At 34.5% G+C, this 26007-nt stretch overlaps 1 protein-coding gene across 1 annotated transcript in view; it reads left to right on the forward strand.

Moving 5' to 3' along the window:
- Window positions 1-26007, forward strand: part of LOC106466520 (proteasome assembly chaperone 2-like) — a 95962-nt gene that overhangs the window by 38455 nt on the left and 31500 nt on the right. The window contains exons 3-4 of the mRNA XM_013926811.2: window positions 6062-6120; window positions 16170-16288. Of these exons, the coding sequence (XP_013782265.1) occupies window positions 6062-6120; window positions 16170-16288 (178 nt within the window). The remainder of the gene's footprint in view (window positions 1-6061; window positions 6121-16169; window positions 16289-26007) is intronic.

Genomic DNA, 26007 nt, shown 5'->3' on the forward strand with positions numbered 1-26007 from the left:
GGTAGGACATTTCCTGATGAAGTAGATGAACCCCACGTGAAGCAGAAGCCAACGAGACGGAGACCAGTACGGAAGAAGAGACTTTATTGAATTGTAATTTTGTGTTTGTAATTCTGTACAGTTAATTATGTTATTGTTAATTGTTATTGGTTAATTGTATGTGGTTATTGTTCGGGACGAACAGTACTAAGGAGGGGGCAGTGTTGCGTCATCGAGGTCACGTGACTGGTGTGGCGCCACCTATTTTCTAGAACTATCCTGTACCTTGGCAAATGCTCTAGTATTTACTAGATATAGGGTAGTCTGGTATATAAAAGAGGGTGACAACGTGACAATAATGTGTGTGTAGATAGTGAGTAATTGAACTGCAGTCAGAAGTATTGTTGACGTTCATTGATATAGCGTTTGTTTTAGCGCAATTGTTGAAAATAAGTGTATCGTAAAGTTGTATTCGGAAAGAATAAACCAGTTTTATTAAGTAAGGACTTGTGTCGCTAAAGTTTCGTCGGAATGAAGTTACGGAAAGTTAATTAATGAACGGAGACGTAACAATATTAATAAAACAGAAATCACATACCATTGAATAAATAAATCAATTATCTAAAAAGATTGGAAAAAAACTGCCCAATTAGTACTTTTGAAATAACATGTATTTATGATTTGGCAAATTATGAGAGAAGTGTGAATTGATGTATATGTACAAAAAGTTTTGTGATAAAAATGGCATAAATTTATCTTAAATTGAATTTTTTTAGATCGTTTAACTCAATTTGCTTCAATGATGTGAGCAAACATAATTTAAAGGATTGATTATCCACAGTAATTAATAATTATAAAGTTTGTTAATTTTGATTAAAAAATACTAAGCAAAAGTAACTGAAATTGAGATTTTTTATAATTAATTTAAAGCACAACACTTAAATTGCTTGTGTATTGTATTATACACATATCCTAATGATGTTTAACTATCATTTATTCAAATTTCAAATTCTGAAAATAATGTAAATTGCATTTTAAATATGGTAAAATTGAAATTAATAAGCATTGATCGTGCTGCTGACTTCACCGTAGTTGTGGGTTGCTCTCTTAGGCTTAGATTTGAATATTGTACATTTGTGTGAGGGCATGGCCAGGCGGTTAGGGCGCTTGACTTGCAATCTGAGGTTCGCGGATTCGAATCCACGTCCCACCAGACATGCTTGCCCTTTCAGCCATGAGGGCATTATAAAATGACTGTTGATCCTACTTCATTAGTAAAAGAGTAGCCCAAGATTTGGCAGTGGGTGATGATGACTAGCTGCTTTCCCTCTAGCCTTTCACTACTAAATTGGGGATGATTTGCACAAATAGCTCTTGTGTAGCTCTGTGCAAAATTCCAAATAAACCAAACCAAATCAAATTTGTGTGAGACGGTATATTAAAATACTAAATCCAGATTAATTTGTATATGAAAAACTTAAGTTCTGAGATGATAACTCACCTCTATACACTGTATAGCTATGCACCAAATTCTCAGTCATTTACTATTTATAACGGCAAGTCAGCTGATGCTCATGGAGCTTTATGAAGTAATTTTGCAGACTCTGTGCACAGACTCATTGAAAAAAACAAGATGGTGCTTTTACATGTATTGTGTTTATTAAGCTTTCACAATCCAGGCGACAAGAAGTTAAACTTATAAAAAATCATTAAACCTCTCGAATATGAATTTTATAACACAAATAATACATAATCAATTAAAATATAGAGTTAAAAACTAAATCCTAGTTTATAATTGAAATTTTAATATTATATATGTTTTAATTTCGTAATTTAACTTTTTTAAACACGGGCAGATGAAATTTCCATCCACTTGACTAGGAAAGGACATTTATGTAACAAAAATATGGTGACTGTGGGCATTCCTCACAAAACCTCAAGATTTTGTTTATAAGTGTTTTGTACACTTTTCCAATAAAAATGTTATTTATGTATAGTAGTTATTTACATTCAGACTGTTAAAATAATTCAAGTGCAAAGTGATTTTCATTTTAAGTATTAAAATACTTTTCATCTTATAGTTTCATATTTCATTTGCATAACATCTAGAACCTCCTAAATGAATATCAGAAGTGTTTTAAAGTAAATGTTTATATTTTATTTTTCAATTTCTTTACCATATCACTAACTCTAGCTATTATCACTAACACACAATGTAATGAAATGATTAAAATTAGGAAATGAAAAAAATGAACGTTCTAATTTTTTGTAGAATATCTCTAAAGATTTATAATTTCAGTTGTTTGTGAATAGCTTCAAGGAGAAAGTAATAATTTTGCCAAAACTGTTGAAGTGTTCTGAATAGGAATGGGATTTTTTGTAACCCACATATAGCTTATTTATCCAGATAAATTACATGAACTTTGTGTGTACTCTTAAAGTAACTTGATATCTTTCCTGCATCATTACACAGGGAATTTGCTCAGTCTGTCATCCATTGGGCTAGTTTATCCATCTGTGTGACATTATTCTTGTCACATTCTTGTTGCCTCTCCACCATCTTTGTCTATCAGTAACTGTGGTGGTTTTGTTTTGATCCTTCTCCCACTCCTTTTTTTCTTGATGGTCATACTGTGAACCATCTTTTTGCCTTTTCTTTTTCACTGTTCATCATTGGCTCACAGATATCTACCCTTACTAGTAGTTGATGGGCCTTCTCTTTGGTCCCTCTCATTTCTTGATTCCACAAGGTGTTTCTTCCTCTGTCCTCTCCACTCTGTTCTACTCCTTCTTTCTCTTCTGTTCTTCTCACCCAACTCCCATGCCTGACTGAGACCTTGATGTGGACATTCATGCCCCATTTGAGCTGTTGACTTTCTTCCTTTTGTACCATATTTTTCTTCTGACTTGTTTCTTTCTTTTTCTCACCTACTATTAATATTGTTTGAATGTCTATGCTATAGATGCTTCTTGCACCCTCTTCCTCCACACTTTTATATCCCACTTCCTAGACTGGTCTTTCCTTCCTCAGGCTTTTGAACACTCAGCAGGTTAACTGTACTTCTTTCCCATTTCCCTTTGTTTTGCCTGTTGGACCATTCAGGTCTGGATTGACTCCTGAATATTGTTTGATGTGCTTTATCACAGACCTCTTCCTTTTGGGTTCCCTGCTTTCGTCTGTCCTTATCCTGGGTTCCCTTTTCTCCTTCTTCTCTTACTAGATGGGTCTGTCAACTCCTCCTATTGACATGTTTGTCTCGAGTTTAATCTTCATTTTTAGTACAACAGAAACTCAGTGGAAATGCTTTAGTTTGGCCAACAGTTAATATTTTGTGTGTCCCTCTTTTGCTTTAATAACTGCAGACAGTCTTCAGGCATTGTTACAACATACTTAATCAAAGTGTTTTTTGGGATTTTACTTCAAATGTCTCTAATACACTCCCATAAAGTTTCTTTGGAAGTAACTTTTTATTTATTAAGTTTGTGATCTGTCAAATCCCAGATCTGCTCAATTGGGTTGAGATCGGGTTTCTGTGAGAGCCATTACATCATTTGAATGACTCCTGCAGCTTCTTCTTTAGCTAATTAACTTTTGCATAAGTTGATGATTGTTTGGGATCATTATCTTCTTGGTATTAGAATCTTTTACCAATAATACACAAACCACTGGGTATATCATGACAAATCAGTATCTGATGGTACTTGTACTGGTTTGATATTCCATCTGTTTTGTAAATATCTCCTGTCACCTCAGCAGAAAAACACCCCCAAACCATCACACTGCCTCCCCCATGCTTCATGATAGGTGCTATGCATTGAGGTAAGTATCTTTCACCCTTCTTCTGCCAGACATACAATCTATGCTTTGAACTAAATATTTCAAACTTGGACTCGTCCATCTATAACACCTTTTCCAAACATCAACAGACCAGTTTTTGTACTTATTTAAAAAAGCAAATTTCAGTCACTTGACTGAAAACAATGTAGATCAAAGTAAAGGTTTTTTAAACTGCTACATGACCAAATATTACATTCTTGTTGAGTGTACTTGATACTGTAGTTCTTGACACTTTTCTGTCATTTGGTACATGGTCATTTATCTCATGCTTGAGATTAGTGTTAGTCTTCCTTCTGTTCTGAAGGCTGAATAAACGAAGATACTTAACATAAGTAGCATTTAGTTTAGGGTTTTGCCTCTTCCTTTCCTATTTTCAAATTTACCTGTCTTGGTCTCACAATCTAGGGTGTACTTGAAAGTGTTTGGGGAGCATTTAAAGTCTACAGCAATTTGTTGGAGAGTCCAACCAGCATCACATGAAGCTTTTATGCAAACTCTGTATTCTACGGACAATTCTTTACACTTTTTGGGCTGTGGCATGACAACAAAACTTAATATATAGTGTTAACACTGTTTTTATTAAGGTTTATTTGTGGAGTGCTATTAAATTGATTTATTCTAGCATATACTGGTAGCATATACTACCTCCTTGCTAGCTTTTTTCTATATAGTTAAGACAGTTATTTCAGACCCTAAATTTAATCAGTATGTTCATTCAAGCAGAACCCTTATGACCTACCCGTGGTAAAAGTATATGGGAATTCTAACGAATGATAAGTATTCTCACCCTGGCTTATTCAATTGTCGACAGGGATCAGTGAAGCATTACCATAGTGTTGAAATTTACATTCTGTAATGGCATAGAGTTAGCACCGTAAAATGGAAAAAATGATAAAATATTTTCTTGTCCTAACACATTTGCATAGCACTGTATTTCTTGGACTAATATGTAAAATGCCAGCACAAGAGGAGTATTCTGCTCACTACTCTGGCTTTCACTTGCTAACTTTTAAAAATAGTTTTGCAGTTACTCAATGCAGACATTGAAGACTCTTCCAGACAGAAGGTTTCCTCTCTGCAAATCCCCCACTTTTTTTCATCAAGTGGAACACAGGAGACCTTTACCATTTACCCGTTCCTAGCAGCTTGGGTGGTGGACCATGGATAACCCTTATTGATTGGATTTGTACATCTGGGGTTCTATACAATTGAGTACCAATATGGTGGGAAGTGGGGCAGTGGTGACACTATCATTGTTGTGCAGTTCACCCCTCATATACATACACATGCATTGGGCCCTCCTCCTGCAGCTTAAGTCTGTTCAGGAAAGTCGAGGTGAGCACCCACTGTATGTAACCATACTACATATGTGTTGTGCCCTACTTTTATAATAATAAATAATGAATACACATGATAATCAAGAAATAAAGTATATACCTGGGTCGTCGTCTTTTTGCTATCAACTGTCAATGACATTTAACTTTTTTGTACTTCTGGTACTACTGCAGTAAGTAATTTTTATTTAATTAAATAATGCTCCAAAGAACACACAATAATGAATGCAAGAGCAGAATATGTCTCATAACTATAACAGTTATTGTGGCTTTCTAACTATGCGACAAGAGCCTTTAGAAATTCAACTAAGCTCATTGATGTCTTTCGTGTGGGAATCAAGCTTGAAATAGAAGCAAAACTGACAATTGTCTGCACTAAAAACAATGTAATATAATATGTTATTTGGTAGATTGAAATTTTGGCTTTCTATTGGTTATAAATAATGTAATATTAAATGTCGGAGAGAACTATTGGCAATATATTGCATTTGAATAAACATATATTAATCATATTCTTAATTGTATATTATACTAAATATATGTGTAATGAATCTGAGTTTTTGTTATCTCAAGCTTAAATATGGTATAACACTGTTTTATATTACATTTCTTACATTTACACATGTTAATTATCCTTGGTATAGAAAATGAGTCATTAAAATATTTTTCTTGTTAGATCTTCCAGGTACTGTATCATGCTTTTTGTTGACTGTGCTAACTAGATAGAAAGTAACCTAATATTGCTAGTGAAGAACTGCTAGCAAATGAATGCTAATAACCAAGAAGTTTAATTACATCGCTATCATATATAATTTGGAGCCCATTTCAACATTTGAAGGGCTTTTATTGTTACAATAGATGTTTTATAACATTTTTGCATTACTTAATATCCTGTTTATCTTATCAACAGTCTACCACTGCCTTGCACACAAACTTGTCATCGTACAACAAAGAGCACCTGTAGCAATGGTGAGTTTAAAACTTAATCCTGTAGATTGTTTTTTTTTTACCTTGTACATGCATGTAATAAGCCTGAAAATCTTAAGTTAACTTGGGGAAAATTTTTTATATGTAGTTTCTTCCCAATAAGGTGTGCGTCATTTGCTATGTACATTGTTTTTTCATATCTATCACCTGTGTTCCTATGCTTCGACTAGCTGAGTTAACTTGGTGGTATTAAATAGAGCCATTGAGTTTTGTTAAATTAAAAAATCAGTTTGAAGAGTGCAGTGTTTAAAAGCTATTTATTAAGAAAATGCTTATTTATTGTAATTTTTATTTAAATTAACTCTTAAACCTAAAATTTATTAACATAGTTTATCTATTGTTAGAGCTGGGCAGTTAGTGGAATTTATTGCTACTCGATCAATCACTGGGCTCATTAATCAGTTAAATGATTAGTACAGTGTCCCTGACAACATGGTTTTTATCTTTTTATTTTCAATTTTTAAAGTAATTTTTGAATTACCCTTCATTTCATGTGACAGACATCTCCTGGAAGTCACCATTTGCACACTTTGTGAATAACATACTTTTTTGTTAACAAATATCTTGCCACACATTTTGGTCTGTATATTTTGTACTTGACAAATGAATTGCTAATGTTGACTAGAAATGACTATGCTATTGTTATTTTGTTTGTTCTTATAATATGCAGTAGTCCCTCGCTGATCTTGTGTAAGTCAAATAAATTGATAATTAAATAATGAAAATATGTTTTACTATCACCAATAAGGATGGTACTGTTTTAATTTAAAAATATCATCATCGCAATCAGAAATAATTAAGTAGCCAGCTAGCCAATTTCTTTTTATACATTGTTGAGTAGGATAAATATAAAAATGATATTCACTAAATGTTTGAGTCATCAGAACAGCTTGCAGTTGCCTACTGTATTCAATAAAAAGTCAATTTATTTTATTTGGTGAACATAAAAAACACACAACTTCATGTTTACAAACAATGCAGCTAAAAAAATAGTATATCCATGAAGAATTAAATTAAAAAGTGTAATTTTAAATAAAGAACTGAACATTAACAAGATATCTTTATTAATCTCCAGTCATGTGACTACTATATTTCATATTGTGTATGTAATCCTGTGTTTAGGTAAACAACTACTTGTTACCTATCATCACAATACCTTCTTTAAGCATTCTATATTTGTTAATATGTTATACGTATAATAAACCTTTTTTATTAACCATTCAACTTGTCTCTAAACTGTTTAAACTTGCCCTATCTCAAGTTACCTGGTTTCTGTAGCATTTAAATATATGTTATTCAATACAAATACTTTCACAATTCTCAAACAAAAGAAAATTTCACTGAAACTATAGAAAAAAAATCAACTTAAATCTATACATATGTTGTGTCTATTACTAAACAGTTACTCAAACTAAGGGAAAGAGTAATCATAACTCATTTTATTTTGTTATGTAAACTCATACTTAGTCAAAGTAAGAACCTGGTATTACTGATATTCTTTAAGTTGCCTCAATTTAAAGTCAAACAATATAAAAATCAGAATAACATCAATTTATTTTCTAAAATAAAACTTTTTATAACTATAACTTCATCTTACAAAGTTTGAAAACCATTAGGGTTTGAATAAGAATAAAACTAGGAAGTATTATTATATAATTATTATATACTATATAATATAGTATTATTATATTAACAAATAACAGCCCGGCATGGCCAGATGGTTAGGGTGTTTGACTCGCAATCTGAGGGTTGCAGGTTCAAATCCCTGTCCCACCATACATGCTCGCCCTTTCAGTCAAGGGGATGTTATAATATGATGGTCAATCCCACTATTCGTTAGTAAAAGAGTAGCCCAAGAGTTAGTGGTGGATGGTGATGACCATCTGCCTTCCCTCTAGCTTTTCACTGCTAAATTGAGATTGGCTAGTGCAGATAGCCCTCATGTAGCTTTTTCACAAAATTCAAAACAAAACAAACTTAACAGTAATGTTTTGTTCTTACATTGATGTTATGGTATCAGTTAACTTTTTAAAAGTTAACAAGGTAACCAAATATTTAGTATTTTTTGCATAATTGATGAGATATTCACTATAATAATGTAATATTTTGAATTAATCATTGTAGACCCTTTTGTTTTAAAGTAAACTAGGCCAAATAAAGTTAAAACATTAATATATAAATACTTGTTTATACAACATAAAATAGGTGTTAATTTGTGAAAAGAATGAAAAAGAGAAGGTCTGGACTGACTGGGCCTCTGGTGGCTTAGTGTTAAGTCTGAGGGCTTATCACACAAAAATCAGGTTTTGATACCCACAGTGTACACAGTACAAATAGTCCACTCTGTAGATTTGTGCTTATCAACAGACAAATTGGACTTTTTAGATTCTCTTCCTTAAGTCACTGCCTGCTTATACAATACTATAGAATACAGTTATGCAATTATAACTTCAAAACATTTTAGTCAGTAGTACAAAATTAGTGATAGCAGCAGATAGCCTTAGTAGCTTTGCCATAATGAAGACAGGGTGAGCAAGTTTTGTAGTAATAGTAACGGAACCAGAGATATTCAAATCATCAAGCCATGCTGGCCCAAAGCTGAACAAACTTGAAGTAGACAAACATAACTTCCACTTATAACCTAGGTTTACATTGATATAGGTGATATTTTTCCAACTATATTTTTTGATCAAACTCAATATTTTTGTACTAATTATGGTTTTCTTTCTCAGTAACTAAAGAGTTTGAATGTGTGCTGTTTGAGTGATAATAAATTTACTAATACAAATAAAGATATTTTTATGTCATCTGAATAGTTTGATGTTGCATAACTACTAGCTTACTGTACTCACTAACCCTAAATATCCTTACCTCATTTTCTTCTTCTGTAAGTAATACGAAAAGATTATCATGAATAAAAACAAACTATACTAAAAATTTCAGGTTTATGTCTTGTTTCTAAGTTTTATAACATTATTTCATTAGAATTCTTTGTTCTCCAGTATGAAAGCTTCCACTATTCACTTTTTCTAAAATCATGTTACTAAATATTTACTTTACAATAACATAGAAGACAAGAATGTTTTATATCTAAGCATATTTAGGCATTGGTTCTATCTTGTATGGAGGCTAAGATTTATTAGTTACTGTCTAACCCATTTGATGTAAAATAGTCATTGCAGAGAAATAAAAGTCATGTGAGAAACAAAACTTTGGATAAGTCTGTTTATAAAGGATTCCACGGTTTGAGTAGATATAAACCAGTACATTAGGTTAATATGAAAAAAATATGTAAGGGCTTGTTTGAGTAGATATAAACCAGTACATTAGGTTAATATGAAAAAAATATGTAAGGGCTTGTTTACAGGTGATACCAATGGGAACTGCACAGAGATCAAATTTCAAACATTATCTAAATTTATTTTTGCAATTTACAATAAATTAATTTTGTAAAATGACAAAATATTAATTCCTAGATATTTTCATGTAAAAAACTTGACCCTGGAGAGCTAGCTGCCCACTAGTCAAAATAGGGTTTTACAAGGTTATCATAATTTTGATTAATCAATTGTTTTAAGTAACAGTAATTGAATCTCTTAGATAATTAATTAATCTAGTTAGTTGCCCAGCTGTATCTGTCATTAAAGTTTATTGTTTTTATTTGGCATTAGCCTAGTTATCTAGTTATAGTCAAGAAAGTAAACTGACTGTACCTGAAGTTAAGAAGATACAGGTATAGAAATAATGAAATAAAATTACATCTACTTGAGAGAAAGCTATGAGGAAGATTACCTTCCCTCATGAATTGTCTTTTCATTTAATTCATGCAATATGTTCACTTTTATTGGTCATAACTAAAGGAATATGGATGGACTATGCATTCGTGATCGAAGAAAGCCAACTAAAAGGTTAAATTACTTGGAAATGTGGAATGTAATATTTTGATCCCTGAGATAAGAATATGCGAGGTGACAAAAAGCTACTCACATTAGTGAGATTATCTCAAACTTTAAAACAAAGAACATCAAACACTAACACATCAAAAAGAATCTAGTTATCAAGATGTACCATATTATCAAGTAAATTCCATCCTACAAGTTAACAATACTAACTGAAAAAATATTAATGCCAAAGAATAAGGTTAGGTCCCATTATATACTTCATTTGTCCACAAAGTAAATAGACTTTCTATTCAAACTTCAAATAATTTATAACTGCAGTGCTGGAGTGAAAAGATGCAAATGTTTAATCCATTAATCCTCTTCTCTGCTCAAGCTGACCTCTTTACCATTATAAATAGATCAACATTTAGCCTATTCATGTTGGCAGGCTTAAATATTACTTGCACCCCCTCTGTGGCACAGTTTCAAAAAAGAAAAGTGATCTTCATTACTTTTCTTGATACCACATGAGAGAGTGTGTTTTCTTGATTCTAAAAATGTAATCAACACCATACCAATCCTCTACTGGAATACTTTCCAGATTGCAAGTACTGGATCATCTTGTTGCCAGACATATGACCAACTCAGTCTCCTTATGAAATAGATATGTACACTTCATTGCTTTTTGTCTTATTATTTATCACTTGTATGTTTATTGTATAAAGACACCACAATGAAATTCATAATTTCACATTTCATTTGGCATGAAATCTGATATTTGCATGTTTACCTGAAACTGAGTCTGTAACCTCACTTACCTTATACAGTTGATGTACACAAATTCTTTTTGTATACAATAATTTTATCAGTGCTATGTCTTGTGTTTGGAAAAATCTCTTACAATTATTTACTTCTATAATTTTCCAATATTCTTGTAAGAATTATGACATTTATATGATTTACGTACAGTATATTGAGTAAGCTCACTCTTCTTATGCAATAGGTAAACACATTTTATTTTCAAGGAAATCTTTGGTGATTGAAAAATATTGTTATAATTATTCATTTGTATCCAAAATTTGCACCTGTAAGAAATTAGATACTTTTACAATTTACATTATATACATCTGGTAATTATACTCTCATTTATGCAATACACACTAAATATATTTTATTATACATGTCATGTTTGATGTATGAAAGACTGATAGTTCTACATTTCTATAATATCAGAATTTGCTTATAAAAAATTGGATGTTATTGCACATTTTCATGAAACTTATGTTTATTAATAATGTCCTAAGAGCATGATACTTCTTGAAATACTGGACTGCATACAAAGGCACGTCACAGTCTTGACACAAGTAAGGAGTTCTTTGCTCTTTCCTTTGTCTCCTCTTATTATGAGGACAAACATAACACCTCTGACAGGGTTTTAGGACATCTAGAATTAGGTACAAAAAATGTCTTTCAACTAATCTAGATTCTTGCTGACCTACAACATGACCCAGTGATGTAACACTTATTGCATAGTATCTGGCAGCCATTTGATTTTGTATTACCTTACTAAAGGCAAGCAAGTCTGGCTTATTACAAGTTTTCACTTAGTACATGTTGAATGCTTTCAATACTGACATATTAAGGATATGACAAAAAAGTTTGATGTACGCCCTTGAAGTTTTTCAAACACACTCTATGCAACTAATATGCATATCACATTTATAGATGATTGTTAATTTGTCATTGTATTCTAATCTGCATGCAGGCTTTTTCACTAGGTCGACTTGACCTCTCACTGTCAATCGTATTATGTTGATGAACAGTAGAAAGCATATGCACAACGTAACAGTCCCAAAAATCAATCTCTAGCCATGAATTGAAATTCATTTGAAAACTTAAGCATTTTATTGGTGGTCCAGTAATAATTTATTCTGAGTTTCTTATGAGACATTATCATTACTATACACAAAAATCTTTACATTTTATCTATTGTAGTATCATGGAATTGTCCTATCCGACTCTTGAGAAAAGTTTTTGTGAGTGTTATCTTCAAGTAACGATAATAGTGATTTGTTTCATTCACAGTCAAGTCCATCAAAAACTCAAAGAAGTCATACAGTTCTTCTGAACTATCAGTGACAGAACAATCACTTGTCAAACCAGAGCTTGTTCTATGAAATGAAAAGTTTGTTGGCTCAAAGTTGCTGGTAACTCATTCCCATGTCTCTGCCCTTTATAAGGCACATTGATACTGTTTTGCCTTTTTCTGCTGGGTCCAGGTTCATCATCTTGCCTATCATCATTAGATGGAGAACTAGTTTCATCTTGTCTTATCGTCTCTTTATCATCAAGCATTTGAACACCACATGACTCACTTTCATTATCTTAGCTATCCAAGTCAAGCACATCAAGCATACTTACATAATAATTAGGGTTACTAATTGCTGCTCCAGTGATGCAAGCACAGTCGGCATGCAGTTGTCATACATTCCACTTTAGCATTTTGTTGGTTACTGAAGGGCTGAGTGGAAATCATTAAGGGAAACCATATATCAACATTAGGTAGGATGCTAATAAATACTTTCCAACTCATTTTACTCCTATATGTTACACGCAGCAATTTTGAATAACAGTGGGAACCATTTGTCCCCGTTGCAGTGTGAAGGGATGGGAGTACTTGGAATATACATCCCAGCTGCAGTGAATGGGTAGTACAGTACTCCAAGTAGAAAATTACTAGTCTCATAGAAAGTGAAAACTTTCATACTCTATAATTAAAAGTGTATGTAAATATGTTATCCAAAAGCCTACTTAGTTCTAGGCACTACTCAGCTGAAACTATCCAACTTTTCCAGAAAAACATACCCAAGACTTTCTTCTTCTTCACAACAAGTAAATCCTATGAAAATTTCTGTTTCATAAATGTGTGTTTCAAAATTTATAATTTTTTAGGCAAAAATTAATACAAAAAAAATATGTTTGGCTGTTTTCAAAATGTAATAAGGAAGAAGAAACTTCCCTAGGGCTGTTTAAAGTTAAACCTTCTTTCTTGCTCATTCTCGGATCATTCTAAGGAAGGTCTGTCTTCTGAAAGTGCTTAGCTGAGTTGTTTCTTGTTTTGTGATTTATGTATATTTTTATCTCATGGTTTCCTAGCATAATCATGAATTTTAACATATTTAATAATTATGTAAATTTATAACATTAACCAAGTAGCTCAGAGTGAAAACATAATTTTCTTTGTGTTAAGGAATTTTGATGAACATGTTTATTTCACAAAAGTACAATAAAATTACTAAATTCAGATTATTATAATTAAAAGTATAAAATGATTATTGTGTAAAAAGTGTAAATTCACATGGAAAAAAAAAAGTACACATTTCATAAACTGAAATAATAGCAATAAATATTGTATTTTCCTTTCTTTTACTGGTTTACTTATGTTTCTTTGTACAATGCCTTGCAAAACCCTTCACCTCCTTGTCTTGGTAATCAGTTTTAGATAGTTTCTTATGAAAGACGTAACTCAAATGGTCAAAAATATTTATTATGTTAATCTCAGACCAGTTTATAATGATTACAAAGAGCAAAAGGTGCATTGTTACTCACTTTAGTGATATAACACTAAAAAAAATTTGAAAACACAAGTTGCAAAAGTCTACACTCTCTAACATGATTATGCAGTTAATATTTGGTTGAAGCTTCTTTGGCAGCAATGACAGCTCAAAATTGTTTTTGATAACCCTCCACAAGCTTGGCACAGTATCCTGGAGATATTTTTGCCCACTCTTGCTTGCAGATATTCTCTAGTATTTGTAAGTTGGAAGGATGTCTTCGATGCATAGCAATTTTCAAGTCTCTCCACAGATTTTTGAGTAGATTTAGGTCTGGGCTTTAATTTTTTTTCTCCAAAACCATTCTTGGGTTGCCTTTGATTTGTGTTTGAGATCATTGTCCTGTTGAAATGTAAATCTTTGACCCAGTGTTAGTTTTTCAGCTGACTTCTTCAGGTTTGCCTCTGACATCTGTGTATATTTTGCACTGTCCATGGTCCCTTGAATGAGTACAAGTTCTCCAGTGCCAGCTGCTAAAAAATAGCCACACAGCATTATGGACCCACCACCATGCTTGACAGTTGGGACTGTATTTGCCGGGTCATGAGCAGTGTTGGGTTTCCTTCATATGTACCATTTGTCATTTAACCCAGAAAGTTCTATTTTGGTCTCATCTGGCCATAGAACTTTCTGCCACATTATTGTAGGGTTATTGAAATGTTTACAGGCATAGTTCATTCGCGATCTAAGATGCATCTTCGTCAGTAGTGGTTTCTTTTTTGCCACCATACCATACAAACCTTTTTTGTGTAAGGTATGTGATATTTTCAAGGTGTGTACAGTAACTCCAGTTGCTGCTATTGAAGTCTGCAGCTCCTTCAGTGTCAATGTTGGCTTGACAGTCACTTCTCTGACAATTTTTTGGCTTGTTTGAGTGCAGACTTTTTTTTTAGGGTGACCTGATCTTGGCAAGGTTGAGGTAGTGTGACACACTTTCCATTTTATCACAACTGATTTTACAGTACTAATGACTAATTGAGAACATTTGAAACTGATGTATAGCATTCTCTGGAATTGTGCTTGTGAATAATCTTCTCCCTAGGTCTGTAGAGAGTTAATTTCTCATCATTCTCAATATGTAACAGTAAACCAAATTTTAACTTTCAAAATACTCTGCTTAAATCAATACTGATGGCTCTATGTAACGTAAAGTATTTTTTCACATGACTCTATAATATACTTTGGTATCTGATAGAGTTGTACAAAGCCACTTGTATTTACTTTAGCAGGGTAGTGATGTAAAGTTAAATCAATGATGGTAAAAGCTAGGGGGTGGAGACTTTTGCAACATGCGTTTTCAAGATTTTTTTGTGTTATATCTCTAAATTGGGTAACAATGCACCTTTTGTTCTTTGTAATCTTTAGAAACTGGTCTGAGATTGATATAATAAATATTTTTGGCCATTTAAGTTATGCCTTTCACAAGAAAATACCTAACATTTATTACTAGCACAAGGCGGTTGAAGACTTTTGCAAGGCTCTGTATGGCTAGTGAATTCTTGTAATGATGTATACCTAAGTTGGGACATTAGACAAGGGTGAGATCAAAGATGTTATTATTTCAGAAATTATTTCTAAAATTCTCGTGAAATTATTATTAAAGTAATTTCACATAACTTAAACTAAAGGAGTAAGATAGGACACTACTGTAGTGGATGTGGTTGCAAGATTAATGTTATATTTAGGTAAAAATGAAGTTGTATGCTTTATTGGAATATGTAGAAAACTGGGGTACTTTTTATCTTAACATGAGCAGAAATTAAATGTAATTTGGTTTTAACCAGTGGTATATTAAATTACAGATAAATTAACTTGTTACTCTGCACTATACAGAAGTTAATATTTCTCTGTGAACTAAATCAAGTGTGATTAGCCTGAATTTAATTTAGATTTCTTAAGGACAACAAGTACTAGAACATCTTGGCTTAGTTTGCTTACTTTATTTATACATTTGTATAGTATGTCATTTAAAAGACGTATATATAATAAGCCTTCTTAAATTTTCATAATTTCATAAATTCAATTTAACAGTTAACTCCTAAAGTTATCTTCCTTACCTAAATTTTTTAATATATTTAGTATTTTGTACAATTGCAATATGTAGTTTTCACATTATATTCAAATGTCTCAATCTGTACAAATCCATGAAAAATGATATTCTAGAACAAATAAGTTATTGTAGTTAAGTGTGATAAATATGTCCTTTAGTATGATATATGAAAAATCTGTAGGATAGGGTTAATCTAGAACAGGAGTGGGCAAAATATGGCCAGTGGGCCAGATTCAGACCATCTAACTTTTCTGTCCTGCCTGCCATGACTTCAGGCAATAGTGGATCTTTATACAGTTGATGTTGAAATAATTTAATTAATATATTAGAAACATGTGGCCTGTGACGAGTTACAAAAATTCTTGGAGTGGGCCCCCTGCAAAAATTATTGCCCACCCCTGATATAGAATAAAGGAAAATGTATGTAAATAAGATATTTTGATGATACTCTGTAAACATTGTCACAAGTTATGAAAATACTTGCAGAACCGAAGAAGAGAATTTAGGACATCTCTCATACAGTGGATACAGGAGCATCATTTTAAGCAAGTGATTCTTCTCTCCAGTTGTTTCGCACATTTTCGGACAGATAAAGATTTATTGCAGTAGGTGATATTTTGAAATATAATATAAATAGAAAGTTAAAAAAAAATCATTTTTATCATATATTGGGTGTGCAAATGTTCCTTTTTAATTTTGTAGTACAAGTATATTAAAATGAAGACTTTTGTCAGATCTCACTTTTCCACAAGAATAAAGTTCTTCCAGCCTAAAGATTTCTAATATCAACTGTGCATAATATACTAGCTATGAATGTAGTCAAATAAAGATTTGTTTTCCTATTAGTCCTCTACCTCTATCACAAATCAGTAATTGTCCCCAAATGAGACAGTGGGGAGTTTATGGACTTAAAATCCTAAAATCTGTGGTTCAATTTCTTGTGATGGTCACAACAGATAGCCCAATGAGCCTTCGCTCTAAAACAAATAAACAAACAATCTTATTAGTTTCTAGTAATTACTTTGCTAAATTAATTACCATTACCCTAATGTATCTGTACTATCCTAAATCTGTGTTAACAATAGGACTATCTGTAAGTTTTTTAATCTGTTTGTCATAAATTATCAATATTTAGATTAAGCAAAGTGACCTATCACTAGAGAGAGACACACACACATATATCTGTATACAACTATGTTTAAATAAGGGAAAGTTCTGAACCTTCCAGTATCATAGACAAAACAATACATTAAAAAATGAAACTTGCCAAAATCCATTATCCTCATCATACTGCCATTATGGTCTATTTAAGTAGTTTGTAGTATATGTCAAGACACATGGTAGTGTGTCGTGCAGCCAACAAATCTGCAGGACACACTATGTGTGTTATTAACAGGAGTAATAGTTCAGAGATTTTCCATGTTCTGTAGCTTTGACTATGGTAATCCAAACTATTGTAAACTTTTTGTGGATCTGCTCTTTTGGACTCGTACTTAACATGTTAAATTTCAAGCCAATCCATTAAGAAATATCTGAGATGTAATATCTCCAATTTTTATTGAATTTTGTCCCTTTTTTTTTCTTCTTTGCATTGAAAGTATGAGAACTTTATTTGATATAAAATCATACTTTACAACCTACAATTAGATGTCAGATTTGGTCTAAATATAAGCCACATGTGCAAAGTTATTGAACAAAAACAGCTCAAATTTGACCAAAATTTTTGTGCATGCTTATGGAAAAAGTTGCGCATGCTATTAGTCCAATATTTTTACTACAGCTTCACCCATGAGTTAAAAATGGATTGTTTTTAGTTTTTTGACATTTGGATCAAAGATGGCTAATTTAGAGCAGCAAGACTATAGGGTGAAAGGACATGTAGATACACAAGTATTGGTTAGGCCAAGCAAACTAGATTAGCAGTTTCTAGCTCAATATTTTAAAAGAATCATATGGGTGGACAGTTATTATTCATATCCAATTTTTCAGTGCACATTTACTAAATTGTATGAAATTCTTCTAATTAAAAAGTGTTTAGCATCACGTGATATTAGCTTAAGTAAGTTCCATAAATAATGATGCTTGATAAGGCTGTACCAAGTGCATGCGGGTTAATCTAGATTCCACAGCGTTACTATAAAGGAAGTTATTAACACAGACTACTACCACATATTTTAAAGAATCTGGTTGGTTCTGTAAAATAAAAGTCTGTTCCGAATAGGGTTTTTTTTTACCCATTATTGTGCCCCACGTTGAACAAACGATGCAGCATTGCGAACTAATGAATGAATATTTGCTGTAAAATTCTTATCAATGCTATCTGTGTAGCTACCAGTTTGGTTGCCAATTTTGATTTCAGCCATTTTTGGATGTACCTTTTTTTCGAAACAGAAAGTTTAGTCAATAGAGTTAATTTTTCTGATTACTGTTAATATATATTACACACACACAGATATATAGACCTACTTCCAAAACATACATACCTTCACTGACACACAGCTATTCCTCGATCTTCATCTTTGCCATCTAACCATCGTGTTCGCTTGCTCCAGTCTTTATACACCACTTGACTTCCTTCAGCAATATCTAATTTGCAGTACTTTACACTGGCCCTCACACACCCTCTATGCAGGTACTTTTTCTCAACAAAGCGCTAGGAATTATGTTTTGGGGTTAATTTTTTTTTTCCGTTGCCGCTATTTCGCTGGTTTTCTTTTGTGATTGAAAAAAAAAATTGGGTATGAATTCCCATGTAACAGATTCTGGCATTGGAGTTAATCAGACCTCGTCCATTCCTCCTTTGTTGTCTGGTGGTAGTCGGCAGTTGGGGGAGGGGGGTCCACTTTCGGTGGAGGCTGTCTGTGACCTGATTTGGGATGAGTTGGAGTCCTTCATGTGGCCTGGGGGTTCAGAGCTAGGTTTTCATCATAAATATACTGGGGAGAATTTAGACACTGTTTTCTGCTCCTTCTTTCTGCCTCTACTGCTGGCTCATCTGATTGGCCATCTTCTGCCTCTTTTCTGCAGTTAGTTACACAATTTTGTAAAGCTTTGGGATTCACCCCTTTGCTTTTGAGTCTACCCTGCCTTGTTGTCAGATAGATCTTGATGGGAGGGGGGTTACTTAGTTCTTCCTCCTTCCCCTGATATTATCACGTATGCTGGGATATTTGCGGTGCAATTACGAGAGAGTATTGCTATGCCTTGCTCTCCTCATTTTTCAGAACAACATGTCCTGGCTTATCATTATCTGGCTGTAGTGTATTTGGACACTCAACAGCTGGATTTGTTGTTGGATCTATGGGATTTCCAGGTTAGAACCTGTTATCTCTCTTACCAAATCTCCATTTTTGCAGATTCATTTCACTCTTACTAGTGTATTGTGATATTTCTCCTCGTGATTTTTTTGCCTTATTAGTTTGCTGGAGTCCCTGAAACTTCCGAAGCCTGATTTTATATGCCACATTTGAAATTTTTTTTTTATTGTCATTGGCTGCTTCCCTCTCTTCTACTCCAATAGATAATTCTGGAGGATGGCTCATTCGCATCTCGTGGCCCCCAACTTCGACACCTCGTCTTATTAGTTTACAGAATCGGTTCCGTCCATATTCTCGGGATCTTCAGAAGGTTGGGATGGTGACAGTGGCGTCATTGTCTACTATTCAGAAGGTCGATCTCATTCATCCAGGATTCTATTTTCATCTTTTTTTTGGTGACCAAGAACACTTGAGAATGGTTTCTTATCATCAATCTGTCTCAACTCAATCTCTTCTTACAGCCTTCTCAGTTCACCATGGAATCTTTTTTTCAACTTCAGTGGCACTTCACATCTGATCTTTGAATGACCAAGTTTGATGTTTACAGATGGCTCCCTTCACCTCCCCATAGCAGAGTCTTTGCTAAGATTTCTTCATTTTTTGCATGAGGACCAGATGTAGCAGTTCCAAGCTCTCCCGTTTGGGCTTGCTTCAGCACCATATATTTTCTGCCGAGTAGTACGGGTCTTTGAGCAGCATCTTCATTTACTGGGTCTGTGCACACATCACTATTTGGAAGATTGACTTCTTTTGGCACCAACCTGTCACTTTGCCACATTACATCCACATATTTGTCATTAGGTTGGAAAAATCCACCCTCTCACTGACTCCATACATGGTCCATCTTGGGTTGTTTTTCAATGCACATTGAATCTAGCTCAACCTTCTCCCCTCGGACTTCATGCCAGGGAAGGGTTAGTCAGGCATTTGCTTATGTCACCTTCTCCCACTACATGGATGGTTCCTTCTGTTTTGGGGATTTGGGCTTCCCTAGGATCCCTCATACCATTGGATCAGGCCCACATGAGATCCCTTTAGTGGTCATTTTGCGGCCAGTGGCTCATGCAAACCAATCCTTTGGATCACACAGTCTCTTTGCTCGAACAATTTGCAGATCTCAAGTGATGGCTATACAGGAACAACAGGAATATCAGGGTCCATACCACCTCCTTGTGTGGAAATCCATTTTTTCATGGATGGGGGGCCTTTCTTCTGGGGTAGGCATTCCAGGGTAATTTGACCGACTACGAATCTACCCTGTATTTCAACGTTCTCAAACTTCTTGCAGTACATCTAGCGATGATTCCAGGACTTCTTCTCTTGCACGACAAAATGGTCATGATTCATTCTGACCACTACACAGTCGTTTCATATCTTTCTTGTCAGGGAAGTTCTCATTCTTGTGGTCTTGGCTTTCTGGCTTTGGATCTTCTTTTTCGGCTCATTCCAATGACTTCCATCTTTTGGCCTGTCGTTATGATTTTGATAGCAGATCATTTTTCTCAACTCCATCACATTCTTCTACCTGCATGGATGCTCCATCAGGTGGGCTTTCAATGGATTTGTTGTCAGTCAACATTGTTTAAAAGCTGCCATTTTTATATTAAACTGGTTCCCGGGGGTTCTAGCATAAAACAAATGATGATCTAATATGAGAATCTGAGATAGGTTGATAAATGGGCAGGGTTAAAAAGTCTGAAAAAAATATACATTCCAAATAAATTTTGAAAGTTTCTTGCTTTATATTGAACACAATGAAAACAAAATTGTAACACAAGTTCATGGGCTAGTCAAATAAACAAAAGGAGTTTCTGTCCTCGTCAATGTCATCGTCTATACTTGGTAGAACTTCCGCCCTCATGAATGGGAGACTGCTCATACTTCCAGCATCCAATATTCATCACTTCCTTCATTATTTATTAACTGCTTACTGACACACTGATCAACTTGCAATCTTCATTTTAAACTTGCATTGATGTGGGCTGAGTGTTGAGTAGATCCTGCAATTTGTCAAGAAAAATTGCATCTTTCTGTATGTCAGCATACAAAGAAAGACTTGATGATTTTGCTTTCCTTTCCTCCTCTACAACCCGCTTGACCATGTCTGAGGCAACTTTTTGAATGCATGGATCGATATAATTTAACTCATATTTCTCATTCTTGCTTTCTAACAGATTCATTTCTGGGCAGTCAAAAAGCTCCATACCTTCATCTTAAGGTGCTTTTCCATGAGTGCCTTTTAGAGGTCTTATCATTTTCAGTAGTGCTGATAACGAATCTGATAACATTTCATCACCTACAAGCATGAACAATTCATATGATACATTGTAGTCTTCTGATCCAGGTTTTAGCAATGTCGATGTCGAGACTTTTCCACGAATCAGCAAGTATGTGCATAATCTCGTCACATGATGGAGATGAAATTTTTTGTGTTTTGCTTAAGCCGCTGGAACATCAAGTGTCATTGCATTGGACATCACCAGTTATACTACCACCAATCACAACTAGTATATAGCCTCTAGCTTTTCTCACTTCGTCAGTGATATGAACTGAGTAATTGTCTAAAATTGTTAAATAAATTGTGTCTATTCGGAAGTTTTGAGATGGTGTCTAGCATCGTTTCATGTCAGTAAGAACCTTTTGGGGCCAAATGTTTATTGACTCCTGGTGGGGCATTAAGGTTTGTATGCATTCCTTTACCTTTAAAAACAAACTCTGGAAGAGGCATTGGATTTTTCTCATCCGTGGATACTTACATAAAAACTGTAATTTTCTTGCATAACATATATTTTTCGTTAACGAAAGTAAATTTGTTACTAATAGAAAGGGTTTTTTGTGATGCATTTTCATTCCAGTGCAATGGCATTTGATCTCCATTTTTTTACATGAGGCTCTCTTCCAAATTTTGAGCAAAACCAGTATTGTACTCACCAAACATTTTGAAGAAACTCCATGATATTTCTGTCTTGTGGAGAAAAAACCTTTTGTTTGGTGTGTGTAAGCTTACGTCATACTCTTTCATCCAATCATGGATCCACTTATTTGAAAATTGAAGCCTTTCATTCACTGGCACCATTTGCTATACAATTCATTGCATTTTGCCTTGAACCTTGGGTAACCTGGCCTTCAAAGACTCACGCACGTCAATAAGCCACTTGAATAAAGCTTTTTGAACCTAAATAATTGGAAAAATAAAAATTAAAAATATTAACAATGATTTTCTGTCAGGGTTATCAGCACAGAAAAGGGTATATATACATAATGATAAGAGACTTACCCTAGGGGCAGCACTTTTTCTTCCTCCTCTTGACTCTCGATACATTTTTTCTTTTTTTACTAACAGGTTCAAAAGAAGAATCAGTGGTGTTTTCCCCCATGTGTGGCATGGCATCTCCTAGCTAACTTGACAGCTTTCCTAAATTCAGGGCTGTTGATGGAGCATTTTTTAATGAAGGAAAGAATTTTCTGACAGCTTTCGAGATGAAACCAATTAAGTTTTCCTTTCTAGATGTCACATATCTTTTCCAACATTTGTCCCAAACGTCAGTGTTTTCAAATTCAGTGTTTTCCAAGTTTGTTTTTTTTCCTCTTCAATAAGAGTACTTTATTTGTTTTTTCACTTTCCATTTTCACTACAACATGTACAACAGTAATGTACAACTATGTCAGATAGGATGTTGTCTTTTTCAGTTGTAGGCAAAATTGAATCTTATTTCCGAATGTTGTCAATTTTAGGAGGAGGAACTGTTCGTGAAGTACAGGACAATTGTTATTGTAAATTATGAGAGTGTTGTTTACACGTGAATGTTACTGTTGATACCTACATGGACATTACCCTGAGAGGGGTTGGAGTAAGTGCAGTTAACTCCAACCTCCTTGAAGTATCCACACCTATATTCTTCAGTAGCTACCTAACATTATTCAGGAAGGAGGAAGAGGTTGAGGAATCTGACCCTTTCAGAGCTTAAAAGATCTAAATACCAACAATAAGACTGAACTGAATTTCAGGATGTATTCCAATTTTGTTTACAAATGTTGTATATTTCAAGATGCAACATAAATGTCATTCTTATTGATTGTTTGAAATTGACTATTTTCATTTTTGACTCAAACCATTTACATTGCAATATAACTCATTTCAAAAAAATAATCATGTAGACCATTCCAAAAAAGAATAAATGTGTAGACTCCAATCATCGTGTAGACTGGAATTTATCACTAAAATAAATAAACGTGTAAACCTGTATAAAAACCAAGTAGACACACATTTTTGTTGAAAAAAGTAAATGTGTATACACGTTTATTAGGAACACGAGAGTAAGGAGTTCTTACCACACCCAGCTCCCAGTCACCGGGGTGGTGGATAGAGGATTTTCTTTCGAAGTGTTGAGTTTTCTCCTCTCTCAGAGAAGAGAGCAAAATTGGGGAACCTCCTACCTGGGTCCCTGGAAGTTCTTCCCAGGTGTTGGTAGGAGAAGGACCAATGTACGCGGGAGCCTACTCGTAAAACCGGTCCAGATTTGATGCTTAGCTATCTGGTGGGGTTGTGCTTGGACCCTCTTTTGAACACTGTCAGGTCTAAGACTGTTCATGCAGGGGGTCCACTATCTCCTTGTAAATCTGAATGTAACACCGTCCCATCTTAGGCTCTTGGTGGAACAGTGTTCAATGTCCTCTCCATAATTCCATGGGTAAGTGGAATTCTCCTTGCCCACATGGTTGGGGAGTGAAAATGACTGTTCATAAATCCAGATCAGATGAGTTCTCGACCTTGGGTGGAGTATGGCATATATGATCCTGTCAATCCAAGCCTGGGATGTTGCCTTTGGACTTCTTCAGGTTGATCAGAAGGATTGTCCACTTTGGTGTTGCTTTCTTTCTTTTGTAAGTCCGGTTGTTCAAAATGCATCATTCCATAGCTGCTGGTAGGGATCCTATCACAAAGATATGTATATATTTGCACTCCAACTGCCCTTGCCACCAATGGGGCATATGGGTACCATGACCCCTTAAATCCAGCCCCAAGTTGTGGAACCTCGGCTGCATGGTTGGGGCTAGCCATCATACTTACTTGTGTAGTATTCCACCCTTTTCACTTTTCTGTAGTTCTGGGTGTAGAGCATACCTGTTCTGGATGTAGTGTGGGTTTTCCCTGCTTGGGTACCACCTCTCATGGTACACCTTTGTTCTATGCAGATGCTTTCTCTATGAACTATGCCCTCACTGGCCCCTCTGCCTTCTCAGTGTAGGATTCTAGCTATAAGTGTCAGTGGAGGTATGTATGTTTTGGAAGTTATCATTTTCCTAATCTGAAAATGTATTTCTAAACATACTTACCTCTGCTGACACTCTCCCTCCTTTCCTCCTCACTAAGAGCTGGTGTTAGTGACCGGGATGGGGTAAGTCTCAAAAAAGTGATTATAATGTCGACATAAAGTGCTTATATACAGTATCTGCATAGAGGGCATGTGAGGGCTGGTGTAAAGTTTTGCAAATTCGATATTGCCGAGAGCAGTCAAGTTGGGTATAAAGACTGGAGCAAGTGAACACGATGTTTAGATGGTAAAGATGAAGATCAAAAAATATCTAAGTGTCAACAATAGTAAGTATGTTTTGGAAATACATTTTCAGGAAAATGATAACTTTCAGTCTTTACTATTAAGGGGAGGACTACTAAAATCAAAATTTTGCTGGCACACAGATAGATAGCAACTCTTGCCTTTCTGTCATGTGGTTGGTGCTGTAGACATCATAATGCATGAATGATGTAGTTTGATACCAGCATTATAAGTGAACAGAGTTAACAGATTGTATTTTAAAAGAATGATCAAAATAGGTAGTAAACTACCCAAGAAAGTTACTCAGGATACATATTTAAGATCTTTAGTAAAATTTATCATTAAAAACCCTGAGAAAACTTGTTGCTCAGATGTAGTTATAAACTATACTTTAATATTTAAAAGTAATGAAATTCACAATATCCTGTGCAGATAGATGGTATGATTACCATTAGTAATACAGAATGTGCATGTCCATAATCTATAGACTCAGCTATAAGACTAGTTTGTTTTAGAAATGTGTTAAAATTTAATCTATTGTTAATAATTTATTATATATTTTAAGATTTCAAGTTACTATAGCATTTACTGTAAAATATATGAAATATAGTTGCTCATAGAATATAAGATTGAAAAGTTCATCTTGTTTACAGAAGTATAGTTAAGTTGTTCATTTTCAAAAACAAACCCCTTAGGACTCCCAAACATGGCTCATAAGCATGTGTTCAACTTTTTGTGAGCGGGTGTTTGAATGCAATTTCAAACACGGTACTTCCAGGAACCTGAAGAGGGGGTCCAAGAACGCAAAATCAAATTTCAGATTTGAGTCTAGCAACTCCTAGACCCCTCATTCTTGGGATACCTATGGGTATGTTTTAGCCCCTTTGTTACCTCTTTCATAGGTGTGTTATAGCTACCCAAAGAAAGAGGGTATGGGTGTAGCCAAAAAGAAACACATGGCCATGGTACCAGAGCATATATACTAAGTTTGGTTCTGCTAGCTTGTGAGTGGGAATATGAATACAGTTTCAAACATGTTGTTGTTCGTCCTTCGAAGTTCGAAAAAGACTACGACATCATTTGGTCTATCTGTGGATACAGAGATGGCTCAGGAGTCCTAGCCGAGCAAGGAAGCCTCGACCGCACCCGATCCTTCCGAGCTGCATGCTTCCCCTCGGCAACCAATCGACGTTTACATTCTGCTGTCACCAAACCCTGCCAGACCTTCGTTCTCCAAAGAAATCTATCCTGGGCGAGCGACTCCCAGTTCACATGGCTGATGTCGAACTCTTGCAGGGATAGTTTTAAACAGTCTTTAAAACGTTTCTTCTGTCCTCCAACCGATTGTTTACCTTCACTAAGTTCACCATAGAGAACTTGCTTCGGTATTATGTCAGCTGGCATTCTCACGAGGTGACCGGCCCCTCTGACTTGTGCTTTCTGGAGAAG

This window comes from Limulus polyphemus, unplaced genomic scaffold (assembly GCF_000517525.1).
Source record: "Limulus polyphemus unplaced genomic scaffold, Limulus_polyphemus-2.1.2 Scaffold2287, whole genome shotgun sequence".
Lineage (NCBI taxonomy): Eukaryota > Metazoa > Arthropoda > Merostomata > Xiphosura > Limulidae > Limulus > Limulus polyphemus.